The sequence below is a fragment of the Felis catus genome, chromosome B4, assembly GCF_018350175.1.
Source record: "Felis catus isolate Fca126 chromosome B4, F.catus_Fca126_mat1.0, whole genome shotgun sequence".
In the NCBI taxonomy this organism is placed as follows: domain Eukaryota; kingdom Metazoa; phylum Chordata; class Mammalia; order Carnivora; family Felidae; genus Felis; species Felis catus.
Window position 1 is genome coordinate 60,849,065 of NC_058374.1, and position 27,413 is coordinate 60,876,477.

Here is a 27,413-nt window from a genome sequence, read left to right on the forward strand (position 1 = left end):
AGATCCGCTGCCGGAGGTTTGGCTCCGCAGAAGCACAGAGTTGGGTGTTTGCGCGGAGCGAGCAAGTTCCCTGGCAGGAACTGGTTCTCTTTGGAATTTTGGCTGGGGGATGGGCGGGGGAGATGGCGCTGGCGAGCGCCTTTGTTCCCCACCAAGCTGAGCTCTGTCGTCAGGGGGCTCAGCAGCTCTCCCTCCCTTTGTCCTCCAGCCTTCCCGCTTTCCGAGCAGAGCTGTTAACTTATGACCTCCCAGACGCTAAGTCGCGCTTGTTGTGGGAACACAGTCCGTCAGGCCCCTCCGCTTTTGCCAGCCAGACTCGGGGGCTCTGCTTGGCCGGCGAGCCGCCCCTCCGCCCTGGCTCCCTCCCGCCAGTCCGTGGAGCACGCACCGCCTCGCAGCCCTTCCTACCCTCTTCCGTGGGCCTCTCGTCTGCGTTTGGCTCCGGCGACTCCGTTCTGCTAATCCTCTGGCGGTTTTCTGGGTTATTTAGGCAGGTGTAGGTGGAATCTAAGTGATCAGCAGGACGCGCGGTGAGCCCAGCGTCTTCCTAAGCCGCCATCTTGCCGCTTCTCTAGCAGTGAAATTTAAATGAACTCCCTTCCTGTTTATTATTTTAAAGCAAATTCCAGATGTCATATTTTATCAGTGAATATTTTGCTAATAACTTCTAAAAAAGTAAGAACTCTTAAAAATAATTATTATAACTTAAAAACTAAAATAATCCCCTAATATCATCAAATATACAGTGTTCACATTTTCAATGATATCATCAATATTATACTTACTTTAAAGTTTGACAAATTAACATTTTTTTAACGTTTATTTATTATTGAGAGGGAGACAGAGAGAGAGTGAGTGTGAGTGGGGGGAGGGGCAGAGAAAGAGGTAGACACAGAATCCAAAGCAGGCTCCAGGCTCTGAGCTGTCAGCACAGAGCCCAGTGCGGGCTTGATCTCAGAAACCATGAAATCATGACCTGAGCCGAAATTGGATGCTTAACCAACTGAGCCACCCAGGCGCCCCTGACAGATTTTAAAAATTTTGTTGAACATTAGATATCACCCCTACTGCCAACACCCCCAGTCTTTCTGTTTTTGGCACTTCCTGAGCACCTTGACCTCCACTTCTTATCATTGTTGCCTTTTCAAGTGATTCTGAATTAATTTTACAGGGATGTTAGAGCAGATTGGAGGTGAAAAGGATTTGGGCTAATAGAGTGGGGAGGAGAAAGTATGTGATGACAGATGCATAGCAGAGAACCAGAAAACAAGGAGGATTGCATAAGAATCATAAAATGTTACAGGCATAAGGGCTTAATAGTTGAAGTTTAAAAGGAGACTTATCGGGTTGAAACCTGAATTGTTTATTCAGAGCTGTTATTTTTGGATCAAAAGAAGCAGTGACTGGGGAGAGGAGCTCTTCCCTTGTTTACCTTGGTCGCCAGTTCAACCTCATCTTGGGTGGAGCTTGTTGTCCCAAAAGGAAAGACGGGTTCTTATGCTCTAGCACAGTGATTGAGTGTGAGTCAGAATCACCTGCACAGCCTGTAAAAACCTCCTAGAATTTCTCATTCAGTAGGTTTTGGGTGGACTCAAGGATTTGCATTCTAACTAGGTGCAGGTGAGGCTGCTGCTGGTCCAGGAGCCACACCTTGGGAATCACTGATAGTCCGAACTACTCGGTCTTTCCATTTTTAAGACATTTTATCTTTGCTGAGACTGTATTGCTGCATACACTGGGAATATTGTATAATTGATTAACATCCCTAGTGAGCATCTTGGGAGGAGAAATTGATGAGAAATCTATGAGTAATTTATATGAAAATATATATTGTTTTCATAATGACCGTATAATAATATGGCACTGCACCAGCCTAGTGGAATGTTTGTAAACATTCTCTTAACAAAAGGATTTCTTCTTCTAAGTGTCTTGATCTCTGTGAATTGTATCTGTCTCTGGGCATGAATTAGAAGTTCTCTTCAAACCTAAATATTTGAGCTAAGGAAAGCAGAGAAAGCTAGGATAAATGGCATTCTTACCCAAGTTTAGAACAAACTTACTAATTTTCTTAGTCTTTTTTTCCTTCTTCACAGAGAGACTGGGAAGTGAGCCTGACCTAAAACTTCAGTCAGTCAGCAACCCAGCAAAATGTGGTTTTCTGCCAACTCTTTAGCTACCACGCCCATTGCTGGAACTTTCCTTAATATTTTATCCCATTCAAATCTACTCTAAATGGGTCCTGACCAAGCTTGAAATATATCCAGAACATGCTTTTCTATTGAGTCTTTTGTGTGTGTGTGTGTGTGTGTGTCCTTTAATATATGAATGTTATCCCCAGAAGATTGCTTTTCCAAGACTTCTCTAAATTTATTTTTATTGAGCCATTGGAATAAGAAACCACTAGACTAAGGACTTCTGCAAATAGCGCTGATCTGTTTGTTTATTTTAGTTTTTTTAATGTTTATTTTGAGAGAGAGGTGGAGGGGAGAGGCAGAGAGAGTGGGGAGAGAATCTGTTCTGTCAGTGCAGAGCCTGACTCAGGGCTCCATACAATGAGATCATGGCCTGAGCCAAAATCAAGAGTCAGACCCTTAACCAGCTGAGCCACCCCACCCCAAGATTGCTGTTTAAATCACCCAACAAATAGGGCTTTCCCAAGTTTGAGCTATGACTTTGAACCCAAACCCCACTCCTTTGTTGTGGTAGTTATATTTTCTGGTGTTTTTTTCCCTTCAGCAAGTCATTCAAAGAAGTACATTATTAGCTCTTTAGAGTTCAGAAGTGAATTTGCTATCATATGAAAATTATTGGATGTTGAAGTTTTAATCTAAATGATTTGTGGACCCACAAGACCAAATTATAATCAGCAGGTTTCTGGGTAGGCAATGAATTAGAACAAAGGGACTTGGATATTCGGAGTCTTTTACTTTGGACCTCAAGTGTATAATTGGATTATTCATTATCTTTGATTTATGACATCATTATAAGTCCATGCATTTGCTTTTTACATTAACCCTTTTATTTAGTTCATTTTAAAACTACGGTCTCATTTTTTTAATTAAAAAATTTTTTTTAATGTTTGTTTATTTTGAGAGAGAAAGTGGGGGAGGGGTAGAGAGAGGGAGAGAGAGAATCCCAAGCAGGCTCCACGCTGTCAGCACAGAGCTGGATTCGGGGCTTGATTTCAGAAACCGTGAGATCATGACTTGAGCCGAAACCAAGAGTCAGGTGCTTAACTGACTGAGGCAACCAGCCGCCCCTCTACAATTTCATTTTTAATTGATAACAGTCTTTACCAAATTTTAAAATTTGAGATGAAATTTACATACAGTGAAATGCACACATCTTAAAGTGTATAGTTTGATGAGTTTTGACAAATGTATAAGCTTGTGTAACCAACCACTCAATCAGTATATTGAACAGGAACTCTCCCTGGCCACGCCCCCCCTCCCCCCCCATCATTTGCCACTTTCTGCAAGTAACTGTCATCTTATTTTCTATCACTGTAGATTACTGCCTGTTCTTGATTCATAGAAAAGAAATCTTGTAGTACATAGTTGTTCATCTCTGGCTTTTGCTCAGCATAATGTTGCATGTGTCAGTAGTTCAGTCTTTTTTATTGTGGAGTAATTTTCCACTGTATTTGGAGTAATATTGTATTAAGTGTGTAAGGATCTTTTTAGAACAAGGGATTTTCTGAAGCCTTTTTATTCAGCCTTACTGTTTTTAAAAATACTTTTACCCAGCCATGAAAGTTGACATAGTTTTATCAACACAGATGCTCATTAAATTGGGCTGCCTCTAAAATAACTCAAGCCATGGGCAAGTCAGAATTTTAATAAATATGGAAATTCTATTTTAATATTAGTCCCACTTCAGTTTGCTGTTCTTAACTCTTCTGCGTAGTCCTTTGAAGTCCAACTGGAATTTTTTGAGACTTACTTTGTGGCCTTGCATATATGGTCCATCCTGATGAATATAGTGGATTTGAAAAGAATGTATATTCTGCATTTTGATTTTTTTTTTTTTTTTAGTATAAATTGATTTAGGTAAGGATGGTTGATTATATTGTTCAAGTCTTCTATGTTATTACTGGATTTTTTCCCCTACCTTTGCCATTCCAAAAGAGGGTTGAAAAGGAAGAACAAATGACAGGTGGGACAAACAAAAAGGACAGGACTGTACACTTACATCTAACCATATCAACAATTACATCAAATACGAATGACTTAATTTATGTAATTCTTCTTTAATTTTGTTGGGTTCTGCCGTATGTATTTGGAAGTTCTGTTATTAGTTGCAAAAATATTTGTGATTGTTACGACTTGCTGATGAATTGACTCATCGTTATAAATATCTCTTTCTAGTGATACTTCTTTGTTGAAAGCTATTTTTCTTATATTAATATAGTCACTCCTGCTTTATTAGGCTTACTATATATATATATATATATATATATATATATATATATATATGAGATACTTCATTTTTCATCCTTTTACTTTATATTTCTTTATATTTAAAGTACATCTCTATTAACCGCATATAGTTAGGTTTGTCTTTTTTTTTTTCTTTTCTTTTTTCTTTTTAGCCAGTCTGATAATCTCTGGCTTTCAATAGTGTTCATTCTGTTTATATTTAATGTAATTATTTATATGATTGAATTTAAATCTACCATCTTACCATTTGATTTCTATTTCTCCCATCTGTTTATTGTCCCACCATTACTGCCCTACTTTTGGATTGACGATTTTCTTAGTATTCCATTTCACTAACCCAATTGGCTTTTTACTTATATCTCTGTAGTTTGTAATTTTAATGGATTATATCATATATTCTTAGCATAGCCTACCATGAATTAGTATTAAGAAGTTTACCCCCTTCTTTCCTTTGAGCCAATAAGATTTTGATAGCTAGGATCTACTCTGTATCCCAAAAAGATGTATAAATGTGTATCTCATGTATTATGGTTCCCTTTACTCAAGAGCTGAATTCCCTCCAGTTTCTACCAGCTTGTGTTTGCTCTCCAGTTTCTTCAAAACTGTTTTTATATTTTATCCAGTGTTTTGTATTGCTATTTGTGGGAAGGTTTGTCCAATAAAGTCTATTCCACATTATCAGAAGTGAAATAGCCATTTTGTCATTTTTAATGATGTACCAAGCACTCTTCTGAATCTATTACCTAACTCAAAAACTTGACAGTAACCTTTATTCATCTATATAACTCTTCTTCTCAGTCTATCCCCTCTATCGCCCGATATCCCTGACTTGAGTTATCCACCATCCTGAATTTCATGTTGCCATTTCTTCTTTTCTTTTTGTCTAGTTATGTTGAATCTGTATGTATTTCTAAAATCTATTTATATTTGTATTGTTTTAACTTACAAAAATTTTGCTGAATTTATTGGGAGACTTATAATTTGCTATTATACTATATAGATTTAATCATACTACACATACATTACTTTGGTTTGTTTTGACAGCTGTATGTAATTCCATTGTGTAAATATACCAGTTTATTCATCTCCTCTTGTGTTGGACATTTGGTTTGTGTCCACATTTTCAGTCCTTTGAACATTTTTGTATGTTCATGATTATGTACTTCGGAGTAAATATTGTTAGATTGAAAATTAATGCATTTAATTGTAGATGATAATGCCAAACTGTTATTCATAAAGTTGTTAAGCCATTTTACATTCCCACCGCCATTCCGTAAGAGACTCTGTGAGGCTACATTTTCTGTAATACTTGGCAGTGTCAGTTTGTTGTTTTTTTTAACCAGTTGACTGGATATAAAATGGTATCGCATTGTTTGTTTAAAATTCCTTGTACTAATGACATTAAGCCTCTTCCTATGTTTATTAGCTGAAGGTGTTTTCTGTTATACGTCTGTTCGTGTCAACCCTGCTTCCTCTTTTTAATTGATGTGTAGAAATTCTATACTTTAAATACCATTGAACTAGACCATCTATTCATGACTACTTTTCTTTTTAATTTTTTTTTAACATTTATATATTTTTGAGAGACAGAGACAAAATGCGAACGGGGGAGAGGCAGAGAGAGAGAGGGAGACACAGAATCTGAAGCAGGCTCCAGGCTCTGAGCTGGCAACACAGAGCCCAATGCGGGGCTTGAAACCCATGAACTGTGAGATTACGACCTGAGCTGAAGTTGGACGCTTAACCGACTGAACCACCCAGGAGCCCCCTATACGTGACTACTTTTAATTTGTTAAAGACGTCTTTGGCATTTGCATCCATCATTCTCTCAGACTACCCTATTTAATTTGCAAACCTTTCCATTTTTCCTGCTCCATTTTTCCCTTTTATCACATACTACATTTGCAATGTTGTATACATTTTTATTAGCTATTTTACATGTAGTAGTAGGCTGCTACTACATGTTAAGTATAGAGGTTGAGAATAAGCATTTATAAATATTTATTGCAGATAAACAAATAATTATTGCTTTATTTAGGCCTTTTGGGAGAATTTACATGGGTGCTTGGTCTAGTATCTGAAGTGCATTAATTAATATTGGAAATCACATAGTCTTGACTTTTTCTTGTTAATAATCAAATTTTTTGCCAAGATAATTTCAATTATATTTTTTCACAGGTAAAAGAATGAGTAGATTGTGGCATAATTTCAGCATAAACCTATTTTTCAGATAGACTCAGATAAACAGAAATTTAATATGTATTATATAAGACCTAGATTAAAACCCGGTCTTTGCTCTATATTGGCTGTGTTTCTGTTGCAAAAATCAACAGACATCTTTGATATTATCTATCTAATGGAGACAAGTTTATTCATTTTATAGAGTTGTCATGATTAAGGATTATGAGTGATTTATGTAAATGTATAGGGACCACTGTAGGCACTCAGTACATGGTAGCTGTTGTTATATTACAAAATCCCAGTAGGTGTGTGCAAGTGTGTTTAGTGTATATGCTAATAAACTCTTCTTGTAGGCACGTTTTACGAGACGGGGTGAGGGGGGTGGGGGGGTGGGGGGTTGGGGAACCAAAATTGGAAGAGCAGAAATTGGGTAGTGCTGGTGCAGGGAGAAAAAAATCTGTCCACTGAGCATTGCTGATGGCCCCTCAGGAAGTTTCCATCAGTATCTTCAATGCTTTTCATAGAGACTTAGAGCTCTGTATAGCATGGAAACCATTCTACTGGCTGTTAAACACCTTGAGTGCAAGAACTGAAATGTCCTTATTTTATTACCTAATGGAGCATGTGCTCTTACAGGACGGTAGATGGTGGGCCACAGCATGTTAAGCGAGCCAGGTCATTCAGCTCTGCCATTTCAGAAGCTCTCTCTCCGTGTTTGACATCTAGGTGGGGTTGCAATTTGAAGTTGAGTTACCATATCCTCCAGGAAGCACGTGTCACGTAAAGGATGTAATGGCGACATCATTGCTTTTTCAGCTCTAGGTTGGAATTTGCCCTTGACAGATAACAACATGATGAGTGATGCAAGTGACATGCTGGCTGCGGCGCTGGAGCAGATGGACGGGATTATAGCAGGTAATCTGCATCCTCTGAAAGGTGGCGTCACCACATTGACTCTGCGCTCTTGGCTTTTTCATTACAACACTTTTATTCCCTTTCCACTTGCTTATTTTCATGTATTGGCTGCCTTTAGATTCCACATAGTTGCATCTTGGTCCCTCTTCTCCATTTTACACATTTTATTTTAAAATGCCAAATTCTGGGGCGCCTGGGTGGCGCAGTCGGTTAAGTGTCCGACTTCAGCCAGGTCACGATCTCGCGGTCCGTGAGTTCCAGCCCCGCGTCGGGCTCTGGGCTGATGGCTCGGAGCCTGGAGCCTGGAGCCTGTTTCCGATTCTGTGTCTCCCTCTCTCTCTGCCCCTCCCCCGTTCATGCTCTGTCTCTCTCTGTCCCAAAAATAAATAAAAACGTTGAAAAAAAAAATTAAAAATAAAATGCCAAATTCCATTTCCATCCTAGGTTTCTGACTCAAGGATAAAGAAACAGCATCTCATGTGATTTCTGTGCAGGTAGTCTGTGGACCACACTTTGGGGGATACTGCTCTACCCTGTATCCACGGATGTTCTGATCTGTTCCCTGATCACTTTCCCACCAATGACTGTCACTTTGTATTTGCTTTCTCAGTTCTCTGCTAAGCTTCAGGTCTCTAACTGCCAATCAGGTACTCCTTTGAAATAGCCTATATGCATATCCGTGTCATCATGTACAACTTTGAGCTCATTATCTTTCCTCAGAAGCCCCTCTAGTAGTCTTTATCTTGTCTAATTTCATAACCTTCCATCCACACAGTTTCCTAAATAGAAATTTAAGTCATTCTAGACCTTTGTCCCTCATTGTCCCTATTTAAGTCAAGTTCTATGATATTCTATCTCCTTTCTGCCGTTCCCTTTTATCCTCTCTAAAACCTGTCTTGTCTGTGCTTACCACTGTCTGGCTTTATCCAAGTAACCCTCACACTTGATGTTCTTGAGGCTCTTGCTTTCTCGCTCTAGTCCGTCATTCTCTGGACCACCAGAATGTCCTTTATGAAACACACATCTGGTTGTATTACTCCCTTGTTAAGAACCTTCAGCAATTCTCTATTATGGAGATGGAGCAAAAACAGTGTAGACCATTGCCTCCTTGTTTTCTCTTCATGACCAAGGAGACTGACTAGCAGGTGAACCCTTTCAGTCCCTTGTGGTCTTCCAGGGGTAGTGGCTACCTAAGGTCTCATGTCACATTTTGTATTTTGTCACAGGAGAAATACTTTTATGTATTTAGGAACTTAGTGTAATGAAGAGAAGGTTGAATGGGCAAGTGGGTAGGTAGGTCAGGGTCAAGGTGGAATTTGGCTTCTACCGCTTCTCAGTTCGAGCTGTCTTGGCCCCTGTTGCTTACTTTTCTGGACATAAATTTGACCCTGCTCTGTTTTAGTGGTTCAGAGAAACCAAAGGTGTTTTCTTGTCAGAGGGTCTTCTCTTGAGGGAAGTGGCAGGTCACACTTTGGCCTCCTTTGTATATCCCGGAGACCAGATTTCATGTTGACCTCCTTTGTAGATTAGACTACATCTTGAATACTGTATTCAGTGCTTGGAATATCAGTTTCAAAGAGGTTATTGGTAAACCTTACCTAGAGGAGGAGGTGACCACGAAGGTAAAGAGTTTGACAGTCACATCTGGCAAGGAAGGAACTGGTTAAGTTTAACCTAGAAAAGTATATTCTTGCTCAGGGCATGATATATACTGTCAAACAGTTGAAGGACTGCTAGATGTCTTTCTCTGTCACAATTTCAAAAAATATAACCAGAACCATTTGTAAACTGTTACCAGAGGTTATAACCTTATACTCAGTAGAACTCAAGTCAAGAGAAGTGGTATTTCTGGGACAGTAGTTGAGGCTTTATATTTTACATACTCCACTAGATGAATGTGTTTGTACCTTAGCCCTGGCAGGGCTTGAGGACCAACATTAGCGTTCTTAAGAAAATCAAATTTCCCAGGTCCTACCTCACAGTGAGTCTGTCAAGTAGCTTTGTGGGTAGAACCTGGTTTATGTTCTCAAATTAACATCAGTAGTTCTCCTCCTCAGGTAGGAGGGAGGGGGGAGATAAGACTACAGATATTTGAGGAGTTTTTCTAAATATGCGTCTCTCCCCCATCCCTGCTGTTTTGTGATGGAGACTTAACAGAATGGAGGGTCAGTGTGGGCACATCTGTTTTTAATAATATTAATCAGGTGATCCTAATGCTTAAAACTGCTGGAATAGGACTTTTTAATGCTTTCCTGTTCCTCCATTTCCCTGACAGACTCTCCTCAATTTATATTTTTCTGGATTCTCTTCTCAGCCTTACATGGTTCTGGAGGAGATTGATTCAGAGGGTTAAGTGAAGCATTTAGCAGTGGGCCTAGCATATCAATGGTTGCCATTATTGTGGTTCAACGCAGGTTTGGGTCCAAATCATTTGGTCCAGTATTAAGCAATGTTGGTGGGATGCACTAACTGAAAGAGAATTCCTCTCCCTACCGTTGGAATTGATCGAGCTGTATAGCCACTGGAGAGAGAATTTACACATTGGTTCACAGTTTTCTTCCAATTAGAAGACCTTCAGATTAATATGGTGATAGCCTAAATATAGTAATTATTGATACTTAAGTATAAAGCTAGTATGTATAGTTGATAGACCAGGAAATAAAAATCAAAGAGATGAAGAGGATGTATATGCATGCTTTCAGAATGGGCTGTGGGTTCGTTATGTGGTTTTTAAGTAGTAGAGTGCTTTCCCTTATAAGTAATAGGAAACAAAAATGGCTGTAAAACTTTTTTAAGCTGATATTCGCAAGAGTATTTGATGTTAGGCTGCAAACAAAATCATGGGAGAAAATGTTTATACACACAGGCTCATGCATTTATACACAAATGTATATATGTAATTCATTGAACTCCCCCAAAGTTTAAATTCTGGTAAATTAACTGGGAGCTGGCCCTGTTACATTTGACATTATGCTATGCAATTTCCACCTCAATGTGCAACTTCTCTGCAGGGAATTTCAAGACTTTAGGAAACTTAAAATTTATATTTTCAGCTGATCTGCTACCTTCTTAGCAGAAGGTACCTTATTTCCATGAGGTCAGCACATCCTTCACCAAAGCCCATCACATTCTTACCATACTACACAATTGGCCTCTCTATTAGGTATTTGATGATTGATATTTACCATCAATTATATGGTTTTATTTTTGTACCAAGAATCTATGACTTGGAAAGATTTTCATGACTGAATTATTTTCTTTTTCTCGTTGCTTGTTTTGATTATTCCTCACTGTGACCTGACTTGCTTTGGTCTATTATCTAAATCCTGTTTAGATAAATCCTGTTGCTCTCTGTGATTTTTTTTTTTTAAACCTAGGTTCTAAGGCCTTGGAATATTCCAATGGAATTTTTGATTGCCAGTCTCCCACCTCCCCGTTCATGGGAAGCCTGCGAGCTCTGCACCTTGTAGAAGACCTGCGTGGGTTGTTAGAGATGATGGACACAGATGAGAAGGAAGGTTTGAGGTGCCAGATCCCAGATTCAACAGCAGAAACACTCGTCGAATGGCTTCAGAGTCAAATGGTAGGTGTCTGCACGTTACAAGTCCCATGCTGTGAGTCTTTTGTTGCTTATTTCAAAATTTAGAACATAAAATAGTGGATTCGAACACGAAAAAAAAAAAAAGTATAGGGCAGCAGGTTTGCTGTGGTTTTATCCATTAATGGATCCTAATTCTCTTTAAGGGTAATTTTTTAAAAAGTACTGTTAGTGTACATTTCACGGGTCCCAGGAGTTCACCTCCTGATTTTACCCATAAATGTGGGCTAGCTTTCAAATTTTGCTTGGATGACGTGCCGTGGCCTAAAACAAAGAGTCCTATAAGGGAAAGAACCTTGCGTGTGATAGATGCTTTCTCAGTAATAATGGGAAGTTCACTGTTAAAGGACCCAGTAGCAGCAGTTCTAAATAGGAAGTAGGGTGCATAGACGCCTCCAAAAGCAGCCGAGCTCTGTAGCAGTATTTGATATGAAGTGCCATCTAGTGGTGTGAGGTGGTCATTTCAGTGCCTGTGCTCGAGTTAAACTGTAGAATTGGACTTTAAATGGTGCTCTTACTCATTTGAACAATGAGGCCTCTTTCTAGGCATCCGTCTCAAAAGCTGGTGGTGTGGCCGACGTGCCCTTTCCCTGAACACAATGGTAAATACCATAGTGTTAATATGTGTTGAACAAATACAACCTAAAGAATGCCGCTAAAAATACTCAAAGGAGAAGACAGGAAATGTGTTCATTTTGTAGGTTATACACTTAAAAATGGTAAAAATGATACATTTTATGTGTGTATTGTACTACCACCAAAAATAAAAACATTAATAGGGTGATAAAATTGGGGGTTGGATGGTATTTTGGCATTTACAGATGCTGGTGCTGGAGACCACAGATCTGAATTTTTATTTTGGCTCTGACCCTTAGAAGCTTGTATGATTTGGGGCAGTTTTTTTAAAGCTGTTTGTGTCAGTTTCCTCATTTGTAAAATGAGGGAATGGTAGTTTCTGCCACATAGGGTTGTGAGTCCCTTGAATTAATTTATGAGTGCTTGTCAGTGAACCTGGTGGATGATTAGTCAAAAAAGGTAATACCACAGAGTAGATTGTAGCGAGTAGAGGGAAAACCACGGGGTCCCTTTGCAAAGAGGCCAAGAGAGGGTTGGCTCCAATTACTAGGAGAGTTAGGTTACACATTACTCATACATAATTCACTTTTTTGGGGGGGGGGGGGCAGGAGAGGGAGAGAGAGAGAGAGAGTGAGTGAGTGAGAGGGGGAGGGGGAGGAGCAGAGAGAAGGAGGCAGAATCTGCAGCAGGCTCTAGGCTCTGAGCTGTCAGCACAGAGCCTGATGTGGGGCTCGAACTCATGAATGGTAAGATCCTGACCTGAGCCAAAGTTGGATGCTTAACCGACTGAGCCACCTAGGCACCCCTGTGGTTCACTTTTTTGACAGAAGTACAGACATCTCTCTGACAGAAGTACAGACTGTGGAGAAGCTTCCACAATATTTTAGAAGCACTTATTACTGGTTACATAATTAAGATTTCATTTAGGTTTAATGATAGCCAACTTGGGAGTCCGCATACCGAAGAGTAATACTAATCTTCTCAGTGCAACTGGGCATTGGCACTTCTAATTATTACTTTGCCTGGGCCAGGGAGATCCCCTGGTTTCCTGTAGGATGCTGGTTATTCCTTCTCTGCTAATTTCTACCACCTATTTAATTGTTTCATATGATCAGAAGCTGGATAAGAAAAAAGAGAAAATAGTAACACTATTGTTTGTTACTGATGAAGGGATATTAAATCCATAAGAATGAATTTGTTTCAAGAAGATAGCTATAGCTGTAGCCTTCTAAACATGAAAAATTTTCTTTTAAGACTCAGAAGTTCCTCTCTGTGGTAAAAAACAAATCTATTGAATATGCCGTGTTTGTTCAATTACTGAGGTAGAATTCTCTGTTTTGATTGTGAAATATTATCACGTTAATACAAATATTGATGGAGAATTACATGCTTTATCAAGCTCCAAGTTTAAGAGGGCAAACAGAAAAAATATGTCGAACTGTTTGAGCCAAGCAATTAGTTTCTGTTTACTTTAGGTCTAACTCAGTGAGTTGCCGAGAGAATTCTTATAGTGCTTTCTCCAGTAGACACAGTTCAGGATCGTGACCTTGATCAGGTCATGCAGTCCCAAAAGTGTCCGGTTATTTGACAGTTTTAATAGGAGGCATTCTCAAAATCAGCAGAAGTTACAAAAATGTAGTTTTCAACAAAGCTAGTGAAAATGTGGCTGGCAGAACTCCAAGTCAGGCGTCACGGCCCATGAGATAAGTAAGGAGAAGTGCACTGCTTCTGACCTGAGAAATCACCGCAGTACGTTTCTGTCTTAATCCTACATTTAAAAAAAGGCAGTATTAATTCTGAGTGTACCTTTTAAGAAAATTTGTGTAACCAGTTTCAGGAAAATAGAAACACTCGTGGGGGTACCTAGGTGGCTCAGTTGTTTAAGGCTCTGACTCTAGGTTTCAGCTCAGGTCATGATCTCCTAGTTTTGTGAGTTTCGAGCCCCACGTTGGTCTCTGTGCTGGAGGTGGTGTGGAGCCTGCTTGGGATTTTCTCCCTCTTTCTCTTTCTCTTTCTCTTTCTCTCTCTCTCTCTCTCTCTCTCTCTCTCTCTCTCTCTCTCTCTGCCCTTCCCCCACTCACACTGTTTCTGTCTCAAAATGAATTAAAAAAAATAAAAGAAGTAAATAAAAACACACATTATTTAAAGAGTTCAGATGTGGGGCATGTTCTGTCCAGGGCTGCTGGCTATTCTCCCCAGGTCCCTGATGCTCAGCTCCCTGACCCATTGCAACGCTGCCATCCTTGGATCCCCCACTGCTCTCTGGCCAGCTTCCCTTTTCATGTGTGCCTCTGGGGGATGTTTTTTCAAGCCTTGGTAAACAAGGTACATTCAGATTGTATTCGGTACGTGGTCACAATTCTCTGAGTTATGCAGCATCTCGCTGAGACATCCTAGCTAAAGTTAAAGCTGCTCTTCCCCTCTGGTCCCAGGCTTCTGATAAACTCCCATGAAAAGTGTCCACAGGCACAGGAAAGCAAGTGGACCGAGTCAGCAGAATTCTTGAAGGAAGCCAGTGCAGTGTGATAAGTGAGAGATGCACTTTGAATGAAAACCCTGGCCACCGATGTTGGTTAGGATTGAATGGAAAGAGACTCGTCTGTTATTTCATGAAAGTGAGCAAAGAAAGAGGAAGTGGCAAGGAAAATAGGGACAGTATTTTTTCTTCATCTCATGTTAGCCCTTCTCAAAGTAGAAGATTCTCTTGCTGTATCTGCATCCCGTCACATAGCTGGCTTTCAGCAAATGTTGAATAAATGAATGAATAATGTTGAATGAATGAATGAATAATTCTCCTACTAGAATAGGAGCTGGGCCTTAGCTTCGAGGCCTTCATCTTCTATTCTTCATCCTTCTGTAACTCAGAGGGCTTTGGCATATTCTTGGGACCGGGATAATGTAGTCTCCACATAAACCCCTCTCCCTACTTTGAGCATAGTGGTGCACATGAAAACAAAGTGAGGAAGGCCAGTGCCCGTCTTCCCTTCTCAAGTGAGGTGTCTAAAAGAATCTTTCGGAAGACACTAAAGAAATCCATCTCACTCACCCTGTGCTGGCCGTGGCTGCACAAATAAGGAGCTGTGCATGCATTAGCTGCATCATGGGCTAGCCAGTGTATCTTGGCACTTGATATTTTGGCAACAGAGATACCCAGATACTTCAAGGGAGGCTCCCTCCAGATGTTTCTAATGAGAACAGCAGATGAAAGCGCTTGGCATCTGCTGTTCTTGCAAGTATTTGAGATGGAGCTCTGTTTTTGGAGTCGTGGATCTTAGAAGCTGGCCTACCGCTGTGGTTCGTCTCACCCCAGAGCACTGGATTTTGCTCCAGTTGGCTCTCTAGTTAAGAAGATGTTTTGTCTCTGGAAGACAAGTACTGAGAAAATTAAAACGTAGAAGTAAAAGCCGTAGTCTGATTTTTGACCACATCTGCAGTCTTGGAACGTACAGAGTGTATTCAGGCTTATTCTGAGCTTCTGTCTTTGATGAACTTCCTGACAACACTGAATAAACTCATGTCTTTCCTGGAAGAGGGTCATGATTGGGCTTTTTGGGTGTGATGAAGTGTATATGAGATTGATTTCTCCCTTTGGTTTCCTTTTTGAGCAGAGATGAGATTTTGGAATAGAGGGCTTTCCGAAGAGGTTGTCCCTATTGCCTTGGCATCGTATTTCCTTTTGAGAGCCACAACAGAATCTTCAGAGGGAAAAATAGATGGAATGTTTCAAGACTGACCAAGTCAGAGGTACAGTAGAGAGTAAAAGGGGCACCAGCCAACCAGACAGGATGCTCCAGTGGCCCTGAATGGCAGTGGTGTTGCCCCGAGATAATTACAGCACAAGGATGAAGCCTCACCACCCTCATTCCATCATACTTGGCGAGAGGAAAGGGAGCAGAGTCCTGCAGCCTGGTGGCATGATTTCTAACGTTGTTGATATCATATTCTTTGATTCTATGGACGGTAGTGTGGGAGATGCCTTCTTGTGCTGTTGAACCCCGGTGAAACGTTGACTGTGATGTTCATGGCTTTCAGGTCTTTCTCAGTCTATTCTATGAGAGTGTCTAGTAGAGAGCAGGCAATGAATGTATGCATGCAGTAGTAGAGAATGTCTGCATGCAACTGATTAGGAGGCATGAGGCCCTTGTGTGAAATGTTTCCTTTGGTAGCTGGAGATAACATTTAATTAGAAGAGCTTTAGTGGGCTGTGCCTTCCTTTTTCTTTCTTGATCCTGAATTTTTTTTTAAATGTTTATTTTTGAGTGAGAGAGAGAGAGAGAGATAGAGGGAGGGGCAGAAAGAGGGGGACAGAGGATCCGAAGTAGGTTCCAGGCTCTGTACTGACAGCAGAGAGCCTGATACGGGGTTCAAACCCACGAACTGTGAGATCATGACCTGAGCTGATGTCTACGCTCGACTGAATGAGCCACCTAGGTACTCTTTGATATTGAATTTTTAAAAATGTAATCATGAAATCAAAAACTGTATGGCAGTTTTTAAAACTAATTTTCAAAGTAAGTATGTTGACCTCGATGGATAGTATGTATATGTTGGAGGGGGGCTGCTGCGTGTGTGTATGTTATAGTACTAGTCTATTTCTTAACATTTGTTGTCCTTATAAAATTGAACCAATGTTCTTTTCCCCATTTTAATTTAGCTACTCCCCGTTGTGTTTTGGGAATGTTATATTCAAAATGAATTCTGTGCTACAACGTAAGTAACTATAATTGTAGCAAATCACTACTTGTGTGTTGATTTTGGATTTAGACAGGACAACAGAGCTTAGGAAAGAACAAAGCAAAATGAAGTTTGGGGAGAAAAGAGAGACAACTGTAGACTAATGCAAACCAACAGAACTAAGAAAATTAAAGGAAAACACAGTATGATGCTTTCAGAAAAATAATGGGCAAAATGTTCTTGTCTACTTTGAAATAATACCTGTTGGTACTGTGTGATGGGCATATAAAGTTTCATCATGCTAGTCTCTATTTTTATATATATATATTGAAAATTTGTATAAGAAAACATTTTTTGAAAGGGAGGCACATGAGACAAGATGCTAACATTTATTATATCTTTATACTTGATTGTGTGTATATTTGATAATTAAAAGAAAATTAGGGGTGCCTGGGTGGCTCAGTCAGTTCAGTGTCCGACTCTTGATTTCAGCTCAGATCATGATCTCATGATCTCAGGTCTGTGAGTTTGAGCCCCACATTGGACTCTGAGCCTACAGCACGGGCCTGCTTGGGATTCTCTCTCTGCCCCTCCCCTGCTTGTGCTCTGTCTCTTTCTCACTCAAAATAAATAAACTTTTTTAAAAAAGGAAATTAATACTAAAAAGAAGAACTTCTATTTAGGTGGTGATGGGTGAGGTATATTGTGACTTTAATGTTATTTGTAGCACCTGCCATGTGAATTCAGGCAATTCATATTCCCAGGTGTGGTTCCTGACCAACTCTAAGATCTCATAATTCTGTAAGAAATAGAACTTTTCAGACACTTTCCCCTCATCATGCCAGGAAAATCTGGCAAACACCATGAATTCCTTGATTAAAGTATCCTTATTACAGTCCCGCTGGATCCCCTGCTCTTCCCTCCCAAGTGTCCCACACCCACTGCCACACGCACTGCTAGCTGGATATGGTATTGAAACCCCCACGTTGATTCCAAGTTTGACTTAAAGTTTCAGGTGGACTAAATGTAGTCAGTAAAGGGTTGCATCATGAGTTAAAGTAGAAAGAGTTATTCTGAAGGCATCTCTGGGATTTTGAGTAAGGTAATTTGGGCTGGTGTTCAATACTCTGGATGCCCAATTGACTCAACAGGAGTTTATACTAAATATGTTTTTAATTATATGCTACGATTTTTTTTAATTTTTAAAAAATGTTTTATTATATGCTAACTAATTTGGATGTAAATTTTAAAAAATAAAAAAATTTAAAGAAATGTTTTATTGTTTACTTTTTGAGAGAGAGAGACAGAGCGTGAGCAGGGGAGGGGCAGAGAGAGAGGGAGACACAGAATCCGAAGCAGGCTCCAGGCTCTGAGCTGTCAGTACAGAGCCCAATGTGGGGCTCAAACTCATGAACCATGAGATCATGACCTGAGCCAAAGTCAGATGCTTAACTGACTGAGCTACCCAGGTGCCCCATGTGCTCATGATTTTATAAGAATCTTGGGAGAATCAAAAGAAATGTACGACATTTTTGCACTGAGGGACTGTTAGGAAGAATAAGTGACCAGCTGTCATAAAATCACTAATAAACTATCCATGGCAGAATATGATGAAAAGCTAAATTGTGAAGGACAAGACCAGACACAGAAGGGAAGCCTGTGGAGGGGGAGAAGAGAATATGGCACAATATGAGGAGGGGGTAGGAACTGGATTGGTAGGAACTTTGAAAGATGGATTTGTAGAGGCAAAAAGGAATGGGGAGGTGAGTAGAGTGGTGGACACAAAGCCTTGGGGTAGATGTTGGAGAAGGAGAATGGGAGATAGTTCATTAAGAGGAAGAAATTGAGAATGGTAAGGATAGAGGTGATCGTTGTGAGTCTCAGAGAAGCAGGAAATTAAGGTTCCAAAGTATACATGGAATAATGAGCTTTTTTAAAAAAAGTTTTTTAAAATGTTTATTTTTGAGAGAGAGAGAGAGTGAACACGTGCACAAGTGGGGGAGGGGCAGAGAGAGGGAGACACAGAATATGAAGCAGGCTCCAGGCTCTGAGCTCTTACCACAGAACCTGACATGGGGCTCGAACCCCAAACCGTGAGATCATGACCTGAGCCGAAGTCAGATGTTTAACCAACTGAGCCACCTAAGTGCCCCAATGATGAGCTTTTAGAAGGAGTTAAGACTCAATTCCCCCAAGATTGGCAGGGGGAAAGAAAGGAAAGATGTTGGAGACAGTATATACATTATGCTTTGGAGAACACATTACATAAGGGGGTTCGTGCAAGATAGTCTCAATTACTAAAGTCCAGTAAAAAGGCTCTGGGAACACCTCCTAAACATGGTAGGAAGAGACAATACAGACTTGAAGTTGACCATGGAGGACATACCAGGTTGTAGGGAAACATGAATGAAAGACTTGCTGAGATGTAAGAAAGCCAAGTTAAAACCAAGCGTTCATTCATCTTTCATTCATCGGATGTTTATCGAACACCCCTCATTGTTCATTCAGCTCATTTGGTTCGTACTCATTGTATGTCAGATGCAAAGACAGACATACTCACAAAGAATGCAGTTTGTTGGAAGAGAGGGACGTATGTGTAGCCAAGTATAACCTAGTCCATTCAGTATGATGCCTGCTGTGGTGAGGGTTCATCCAGATGTTGTAACTGGCATGTGAGTGAACAGGTAATTCAAGGAAGACTTGACAGACAAAGCTCTAATTGAACTGGACTTTAAAGAATGAGGAAAGATGAGGAAAGGGTGGGAAATACTGTCCATGCAGAAGGAATAGAATTAGTGTGTGAGAGAACGTGCCATGTTTGGCTTTTGAGTGGTCTGGTAGGCAGAGCATGAGAGTCGGAGGGAAAAAAGAGGTGGTAGGATATTTGCCCAATGCAATTTACCTCTAACATTTATAAGGCAAAGGTAACAAAATTGGCAGAAATACAAATAAATGTGTGAACAAAATAGACCTTTACCTACTTGAATAGATCAACACAGGACTTTAAAATTATGCAACTACTCCATTGGTGGCTCTTAACTTTTGCTTCATTTTGCTATAGTGACTTTTAATGTTTTTTTTTTTGATTACTCAAGCATTATGAACACTCATAAATATCAGTAGTCTTGAGAAGTGTGAGTGTTCATTGTGAGTCAATTTTTATTTTTAGTAATTTAATTTTTTTTAAGTTTATTTATTTTGAGAGAGAGGGAGAGGGAGAGAGGGAGGAGTGGGAGAGGGGCAGAGAGGGAAAGAGAATCCCAAGCAGTCTCCGCTGCCAGTGCAGAGCCTGATGCAGGACTCAGTCCCACAAACTGGGAGATCATGACCTGAGCTGAAATTAAGAGTCGCTTAACCAACTGAGCCACCCAGGTGCCCCTAGTATTGTGATTTTAAGATAATTTTGTGATACTGATTTTGGAACTTCTCCTTTCCATATCATATGTAGTAGCTTCACAAAACATTTGTAGGACTTGCTATAGAAACACTTCTAATCTTTCTATAATTTCCTTCAGTCAGAAGGAATAATGACTTTTGCTTTTTGTCCTCATTGAACAGAAACCTTTTTTTTTTTTTTTTTTTTTTTTTTTTTTTGTCTATCTAATGAAATGTATCAGTTTATAAAGATTTGCTTGCGTGGGGCTTTAAAAGCAGTTGCCTGCTGGTGTTCATAATCAGAACGAGGAATTTAAAGCTATTCAGGGCCAATCTGAGTACTTCCTTAGATTGAGGACATGTATTATATACATCCTGGCTCTTTTCCAAAAAATGTCCTCAAGAAATTACATAAATTTGGGGGCACCTGAGTGGCTCAGTCACTTAAGCATCTGACTCTTGATTTCGTCTCAGGTCATGATCTTAGGGTTCGTGAGATTGAGCCCTGTGTTGGGCTCCTCACTGACAGTATGGAGCCCACCAAGGATTCTCTCACTCTACCCCCTCTCTGCCCCTCCCCTGCTCACGTGCATGCACACACGCATGTGCTCTCTCTCTCAAAATAAGTAAACGCTAAAAAAAAAAAAAAGTTACATAAATTTCATTTTCACGGTGGTCCCCAGGGTTGAAAGTCTTCCAGGCTATTCCATCTGACTCCTCATAGTACTTGTAATTTAATTCTGGGTCCTTCAGTTTACAATATGAACAGAATTATGCTGTGGTAATTGTGCAGATATGTGGTCCAGCAGCTGATATTAAAAATTTTATCCATTCTAAATACACATTGTAGGCTTATTAAATTAGCTTCTGATTCTTTAGTTGCCTCATGGGAAATATATCCAGTGCATCTAAGTTTTTAGAAGCAACATCTTGAAATTTCGTTTTTTATGAAAGCTCGTGTGTGTGTGTGTGTGTGTGTGTGTGTGTGTGTGTGTGTGCTCCTCAACAGATGGCTTTTGTTATTCCCACAATTTGTACTGGAAACTGCATTATTTGGGAAGGCAGAATAATAGTACCAATTAATTCTGGAAAATAATGAATGTCACATTAGCCGGGTCCTGGGTGGTTAGGCTGTAGTTTGTATTTTCTCTGATTCTAAATCTGAAGTTATTTGCTTTTTTGATTGAACTCTGGATGGCCCCATCTAACCAATTTGAACTCCAGTGGCTTTTCTTTCTGTTGTACTTCAATGAGGAATCAAGAAATTCTATTGGGATTACATATTATATGGTTATGAGGTATTTAAATGAGATAACAAGGGACATACCACACATACTGTATTTCAAAATGTCATTTTTATGTTGTCTGTTCTCTGCAACCCTTTTCATGTGCCTCTTTAATGACTTTCATATATGAGACTGGTGAGAAAAAAAAATGTGACTTGCTTCCCCAATCTATACTTCCTTTGGCATTTATGCCACGCATAAACATATCTGAATCTGATAAGAAAAGACATGGGTGCCAGAGGGAGGGGAAGACAGTGAGCACTAATCTAAGCAGAGCCCTGGGCCAAGTGCTCTGGTTGTAGGATGCCCTTTTACAGGCTCTGGCAGGAGGTGGGCATCATTGTAGGACCAAGCAATCTCACAAGAAGTTAATGAAGTCAGGATGGAAATTGGTGAGTTGCTGATGAGGATGGCTAGTCAGTGCTGCCAGGGAAAGTCACGGTGGACTGACTGCAAAGCTTGCAGGGGAAGAAAGAAAGGTTTCAAAGACAGAGGGAAGACTAGGCCTGTGATTTGGACGTGAGTAGCAGGGAAGAAGCTTGTGTGAGCTGTCCCCGCTGCCTCCCGTGTAAAGCAGGCATTTACAGTCCTGGATTTGGAATTTGGGGGGAGGAGAGGGGAAGAACAGAAGGGTGTCCCAGGAAATTCCCACTATCTCCACCCAGAATTAGTGGCACTGAGCATTTGGGGGGAGAAAGGGGTTTTGTGCCTGATCACACACATGTGAAGCTTTGCATGATTTGGGTGTGTATCCACCTGCCAGTAAATATTAGTAGCCACCACCCCTCTTAGGTCATGATTTTCTGCTTGATGAGAAGTTGTCTAGTTTGGTGATAACATGCCTAAATGCCTGACATGCCTGTTTTACTTATTTTAAGCTAAATGAACCAAGTTGCAATCTCATATTTTCTGTTAATGACAACAACAGCTGTGCCCAAGTCCATTCAGGTTCCTTGGATTAAAAACATATGCAATTTTGTTTGCCCACAGCGGTTTAGTTTTAAAGAGAGTTGAGCCTTACACACATTATTTTATTTTATTTTTTTTTCAGACAAATGGTCACCTGCCTGGGAATGGAGAGGTGTATCAAGAAAGGCTAGCCCGTTTAGAAAATGATAAAGAATCTCTCGTTCTTCAGGCAAGTGATTTTAAAATGTTCTTCTTTCTTCATGATGTATTTACAAAGACCATTTTAAATTGGGATGGTGTATTCAGATGCTTACAGGAGCCAGACTGCTACCAGAAGTAAGTGCATAGGCCATCTGAACACAACAGGGAGAGGTGGGTACCGTGGGAGAACAGGGTTTGCTTACCTAGTCTAGAGTGAGCTAGAATCCGCCTTGGCTCCTCTGATGGCAGGCACGGTATCATCTAAACTGATTTTCTGATCTGATCTGTCATCTTATTTGATCTGATTTTTTAAATATACAGCAGATATTATAATTTCATATATACTATATTCATAAATATGCATATTTCTCATTTGGAATATGTTTAATTTTTCAATTCTAAAAATGATACCATGAGACAAACAAAACATAAAGTGAGTAGTGGAGTCTGGTTTATTAGCCAAATTTGAGTTCTTTTCTTTGTAGTGTTTTAAATGCTTGACAAAAATAAAATATACATATATATATATATACACATACATATATGTGTGTGTGTGTATATATATATATATATATATATTTTTTTTTTTTTGTATTGAGCTAAATGATTTGCAGTGTATTTACTAGGCTGGCGATTGTTGGGGAAAGACTCAGATTTTCAATAACCACTGAAGATAAAAGACTAATCCAGTATCTCCTTATGGATCTTTGAGTTACATCCTAGATTGGAGCACATATGTAGACAATGTGATCATGAAAGATCTCATGGAATTTGAGTTCTGTGGATCCTTTTCTTTACTCTTCGTGAAGTACCAAACCTGAATAGTCCTTCTCTTTTCAGACATTAACTCCATTGTCTATCTTAATTTCTAGTATTATTTCCCTCTTCCACCCCGCCCCCGAAAAAGATGATTTGTTAACATGCCCTCTCGCATAAAATGAAATGATTTTAACCTATAAATATAAGGTGTCGCACATTCCCAATCACCCCAACCTCTTTAAAAATTGGAGTCCTCAGATCAACAAGCATCTGAAGTAGGAGTGTAAAGGACCGCTGTCTTACAAATTCACAGGTTTTTCCTTTACAACCAAATGAGTAGTGACATCATTCCAGTTTTTTTTCTATTTAGAGAAATAAAGTTTGCAGTGGGACCCACATTCTTCCTAATCCATTGCAGTATTTTGCTCTCAATACAGGTAAGTGTGTTAACAGACCAGGTAGAGGCTCAGGGAGAGAAGATTCGAGATTTGGAGTTTTGTCTTGAAGAGCACAGGGAGAAGCTGAACGCCACAGAAGAAATGCTGCAGCAGGTAATGTACAGAAGCTGGCTCCAAGGTGCTATTTTCTTGCTCAGCTATTTGAAATGCTACATTTACGTGTAGTGTTCACTCTGATGCAGCAGTAAATCTCATGACTCACTTAGACCGGCATAGTTTAAGCAAAAACCTAGAGTAGCGGGGTCTTAAAACTTCACATAATTACAATCTAGAATAAAATACTGATAGGATTGTAGATAATTTTAATGTTCTTCTTTATGCTTTCATATGGTTTCCTAACGCCCATCCATGAGCATATAGTGCATGATTAGGAAAAAAGGTAAGTACCTTTAACTGAAAAAAAGCAAAACAAAACACCCAAAACCAACTTGTAATTTGTGTACACATACAGACACACACACACACACACACAGTGCTTATATTTGAGAGGACCTATAATATGTATAGGGTACACTCTGACACCCTGGAAGGAGACTGTTTTGGTTTGAGTCTTATCTCTGCCATTTCCTTGAGGAGAGTTCTTAATCTCTCTGTTCCTCACCCTCCTTATTTGTTGAATGAGGATAATTCATGAGTTACCTTTAGGAGCTTTTACTCCATAAGGTTGTTTTGAGGATTGAACCACTTAAAACATGTCAGAACGGTGCCTGTTGCTTAGCAAACATGTCGTCATCGGTGTTATAATCAGGCTGGGCAGCATTTAAGGCTTATGCTGTATATGTATGTATGTATCTGTATAATGTATGTCTCCCCAATAAGCAGGTGTGTGTTTAGTTCTGCTCAATGAAAGTTAAAGCAAATAATTTTTTCAAATTTTATCTATTTAGTAATTAATCTTTCCCAACTGGATAGTTAACCACTTCGCAGTTGTGAGACACATCCATATGTGACTACTGGTAATAAAACAACTTTTGAATGTATCTCTTAAATTCTAATAGGAGCTTCTGAGTAGGACATCCTTAGAGACTCAGAAGTTGGATCTGATGGCTGAAATCTCTAACTTGAAGCTAAAACTGACGGCTGTAGAGAAGGACAGATTGGACTATGAAGACAGGTTCAGAGACACAGAGGTAAGTGATACCCCCTCTCTTTATATACAGATAGGTACGTGTGTGTGTGTGTGTGTGTGTGTGTGTGTGTGTGTGTGTGTGTGTGTGTATCTCATACACATATCTCTAGAGCAAGTGGAAATCCCTTGTAGGTGTGAGGCAAGACAGTTAATTACTATATGCTCTCACTCATCCATGCTTCTTTTTAAGAATTAACTTTAAGTACATTGACTTTTTATCACTAAATGCTAAATGGCAATATTTGTTGTGAGAGTTTTGATATTAAATATTAATCCTTTCACTAGTCTTTAGGAATACTTTTGCCTTCATGATATTTGGAGCTTCTGTCTATTCATCTGTCTGTCCATCCTTCTGTCCATCCATAGTGGTTTTCTTTGTTGTGGAAATAATGGGTTTAAGTGTACCATTTTACTAAAAGCTATTAAGTTTATTCATTTATTTCTGAGAGAGGAAGGAAGGGAGGGAGAGAGAGGGAGGGAAAATGAACACAAGTTGGGGATGGGTAGAGAGAGAGGGAGACACAGAATCTGAAGCAGGCTCCAGGCCCTGGGCTGCCAGCACAGAGCCTGATGCGGGCCATGAACTCACGAACCATGAGATCATGACCTGAGCCGAAGTCAAACATTTCGCCGACTGAGCCACCCAGGTGCCCTTAAAAGCTATTATTAAGTTACACTGATTGTTTATTATATAATAAGTAAGTCTTTAAATATGTATAGAAAACATGCTTTCATTATATAATCATAAAAAAACCAGATTTTTAGAGTTTATTTAGTTTGGCCTTCTACTTTGGGTCTATTCCACACACAAATCATTCCAATTAAATAAAGCTCACTAAACTTTAGTGAAACTTGGGATAGATTCTACAGCTTGAAGTACTCATTTTTGTGGTTAAACCTGCTTTGTTTTTTGTACTATTTTATTAATCTGGGTCTTTTATTTGCTTATTTGTTGTTGGGGAAAGAGCATATCCATTTGAAATTTATTTATTTGACAAAAGGGGGCTCCTGGGTGGCTCAGTGGGTTAAGTGTCTGACTTCAGGTCATGATCTCGCAGTTGCTGAGTTCGAGCCCCGCGTTGCGCTCTGTGCTGACAGCTCAGAGCCTGGAGCCTCCTTTGGATTCTGTGTCTCCCACTCTGCTCCTCTCCCACTCATGTTTGCACTCTCTCTCTCTCAGAAATAAACATTAAAAAAAAAAAAAGAAAAGAAATATGAAGAGCTGCAGGACTTCCTTCTCTCCTAGGGCCATCTCTTTTTTCACAAATTTTTTTTTCCTTGGTTGGAGTATGGAGAGTTGTCATACTGGATTAGAAAGTGGGTACCAAGAAAGAGAGAGAAGAAGAAATCATTTAAGTTCTTTTCCCCCTCTATTTTCGTTTCAAACATTTATTTCCAGCCAACTACATACCATCATAATATGAAGTACATTATGTATATTAGCCACTGTATGAAAGCCCTACATAGATTTGATGTCATGAGATTTACTCCATTGCTATTTTCAAAATTAAATTTTCTGTGAAAGGTGGAACTATAATGAAAAGTCTTGACGTGTGTGTTACTTCCTCAGCAGCAAAAGGAAATCCCTAAGCTGGTTCATGTTTTAATCTTCTGAAGCTCCTGGTCGGTCACCTATATGAGCATGTTTCTCACTTGATTGAGACTGGGGCTCTGAAAACAGATTTCTCCAAAGTTGTCACTTTTGTGCTTTCTTTGAAAATCTATTTGGAGAGGCACCTGACGTGTGATGACAAAATCACTTTGCTTATGACTGAAAGTGCATGAGGAGCACCTGGATGGTTCAGTCAGTTGAGCGGTTCGACTTCGGCTCAGGTCATGATCTCACAGTTCATGATTTCGAGTCCTGATCGGGCTTTCTGCTGTCAGCCCAGAGCCTGCTTTGGGTCCTCTGTCTCCCTCTCTCTCTGCCCCTCCCCAGTTTGCTCGCTCGCTCGCTCGCTCTCTCTCTCTCTCTCTCTCTCTCTCAATAAATAAATAAATAAATAAATAAATATTAAAAAAAAATCTGTTTGGATATTTTCCTCTTTTTCCTTTCTGTCATTCCCTGACCCCAGCTGCTACATAACATGATAGAATCCAGTCAGCAGGTAGACTACGTACAGAGGAGCTAACTCCGGTACAGGGAAAGAAGTTAGAGTGTTTAGGGATCAAGAGTTGGTGTTTTCCATTGTATTCTTAAATTTTAGGGGGAGTCTTAACTTTCACGACTGGTTAATTGGATCTGAGATGTTAACTGAACACTAGGACTTAAATAGAAGCGGACACGTCACAATTTTTTTTAAGACTCTAGAGCATTATTTACATCTGAGTTTGTCTACTTTTTTTTATTTTTAATAAATTTTTTTTACTGTCACCTCCCTGCTTCACTCATGCACTTTTTTTTAAATTTTTTTAATGTTTGTTTATTTTTGAGAGAGAGAGAGCATGAGCGCAGAAGGGGCAGAGAGAGAGGGAGACACAGAATCCGAAGCAGCTCCAGGCTCTGAGCTGTCAGCACAGAGCCCAATGTGGGGCTCGAACCCATGAACCGTGAGATCATGACCTAAGCTGAAGACAGACCTCCAACAGACTGAGCCATCCGGGAGCCTCTCATGCACTTTCAATCATAAGCAAAGTGATTTTGTCATCACACTTTCAGTAAACTCAATCCCTGATAACTTTCTAATAAATATTCAACACTATTGGCAAAATATATAGCTCATATATACCCAGAGATTATAAGAAGTGTGATAAACTTTGTAACATATTAATTAAAATAGCCCTCAGAATTAAAGCTGACTTGAATATGTTAATTTTCATAGTATTGTTCCCTTAATAAAAATAAAATGTTTTGGGGTGGTTCAGTTGGTAGAGCATGCTACTCTTGATCTTAGGGTCATGAGTTCACGCCCC

The 27,413-nt window shown here is 39.7% G+C and overlaps 1 protein-coding gene across 11 annotated transcripts in view; it reads left to right on the forward strand.

Annotated features, from left to right (window-relative positions):
• PPFIBP1 (PPFIA binding protein 1) overlaps positions 1 to 27,413 on the forward strand; it is a 179,917-nt gene that overhangs the window by 110,040 nt on the left and 42,464 nt on the right. For all 11 annotated transcript variants that reach the window (XM_011283858.3, XM_045061589.1, XM_011283855.3 and 8 more), the window contains 5 exons: positions 7,437 to 7,535; positions 10,913 to 11,118; positions 22,096 to 22,182; positions 23,351 to 23,464; positions 24,370 to 24,501. In XM_011283858.3, coding sequence (XP_011282160.2) covers positions 7,472 to 7,535; positions 10,913 to 11,118; positions 22,096 to 22,182; positions 23,351 to 23,464; positions 24,370 to 24,501 — 603 coding nt within the window. In that variant the 5' untranslated portion in view covers positions 7,437 to 7,471. The remainder of the gene's footprint in view (positions 1 to 7,436; positions 7,536 to 10,912; positions 11,119 to 22,095; positions 22,183 to 23,350; positions 23,465 to 24,369; positions 24,502 to 27,413) is intronic.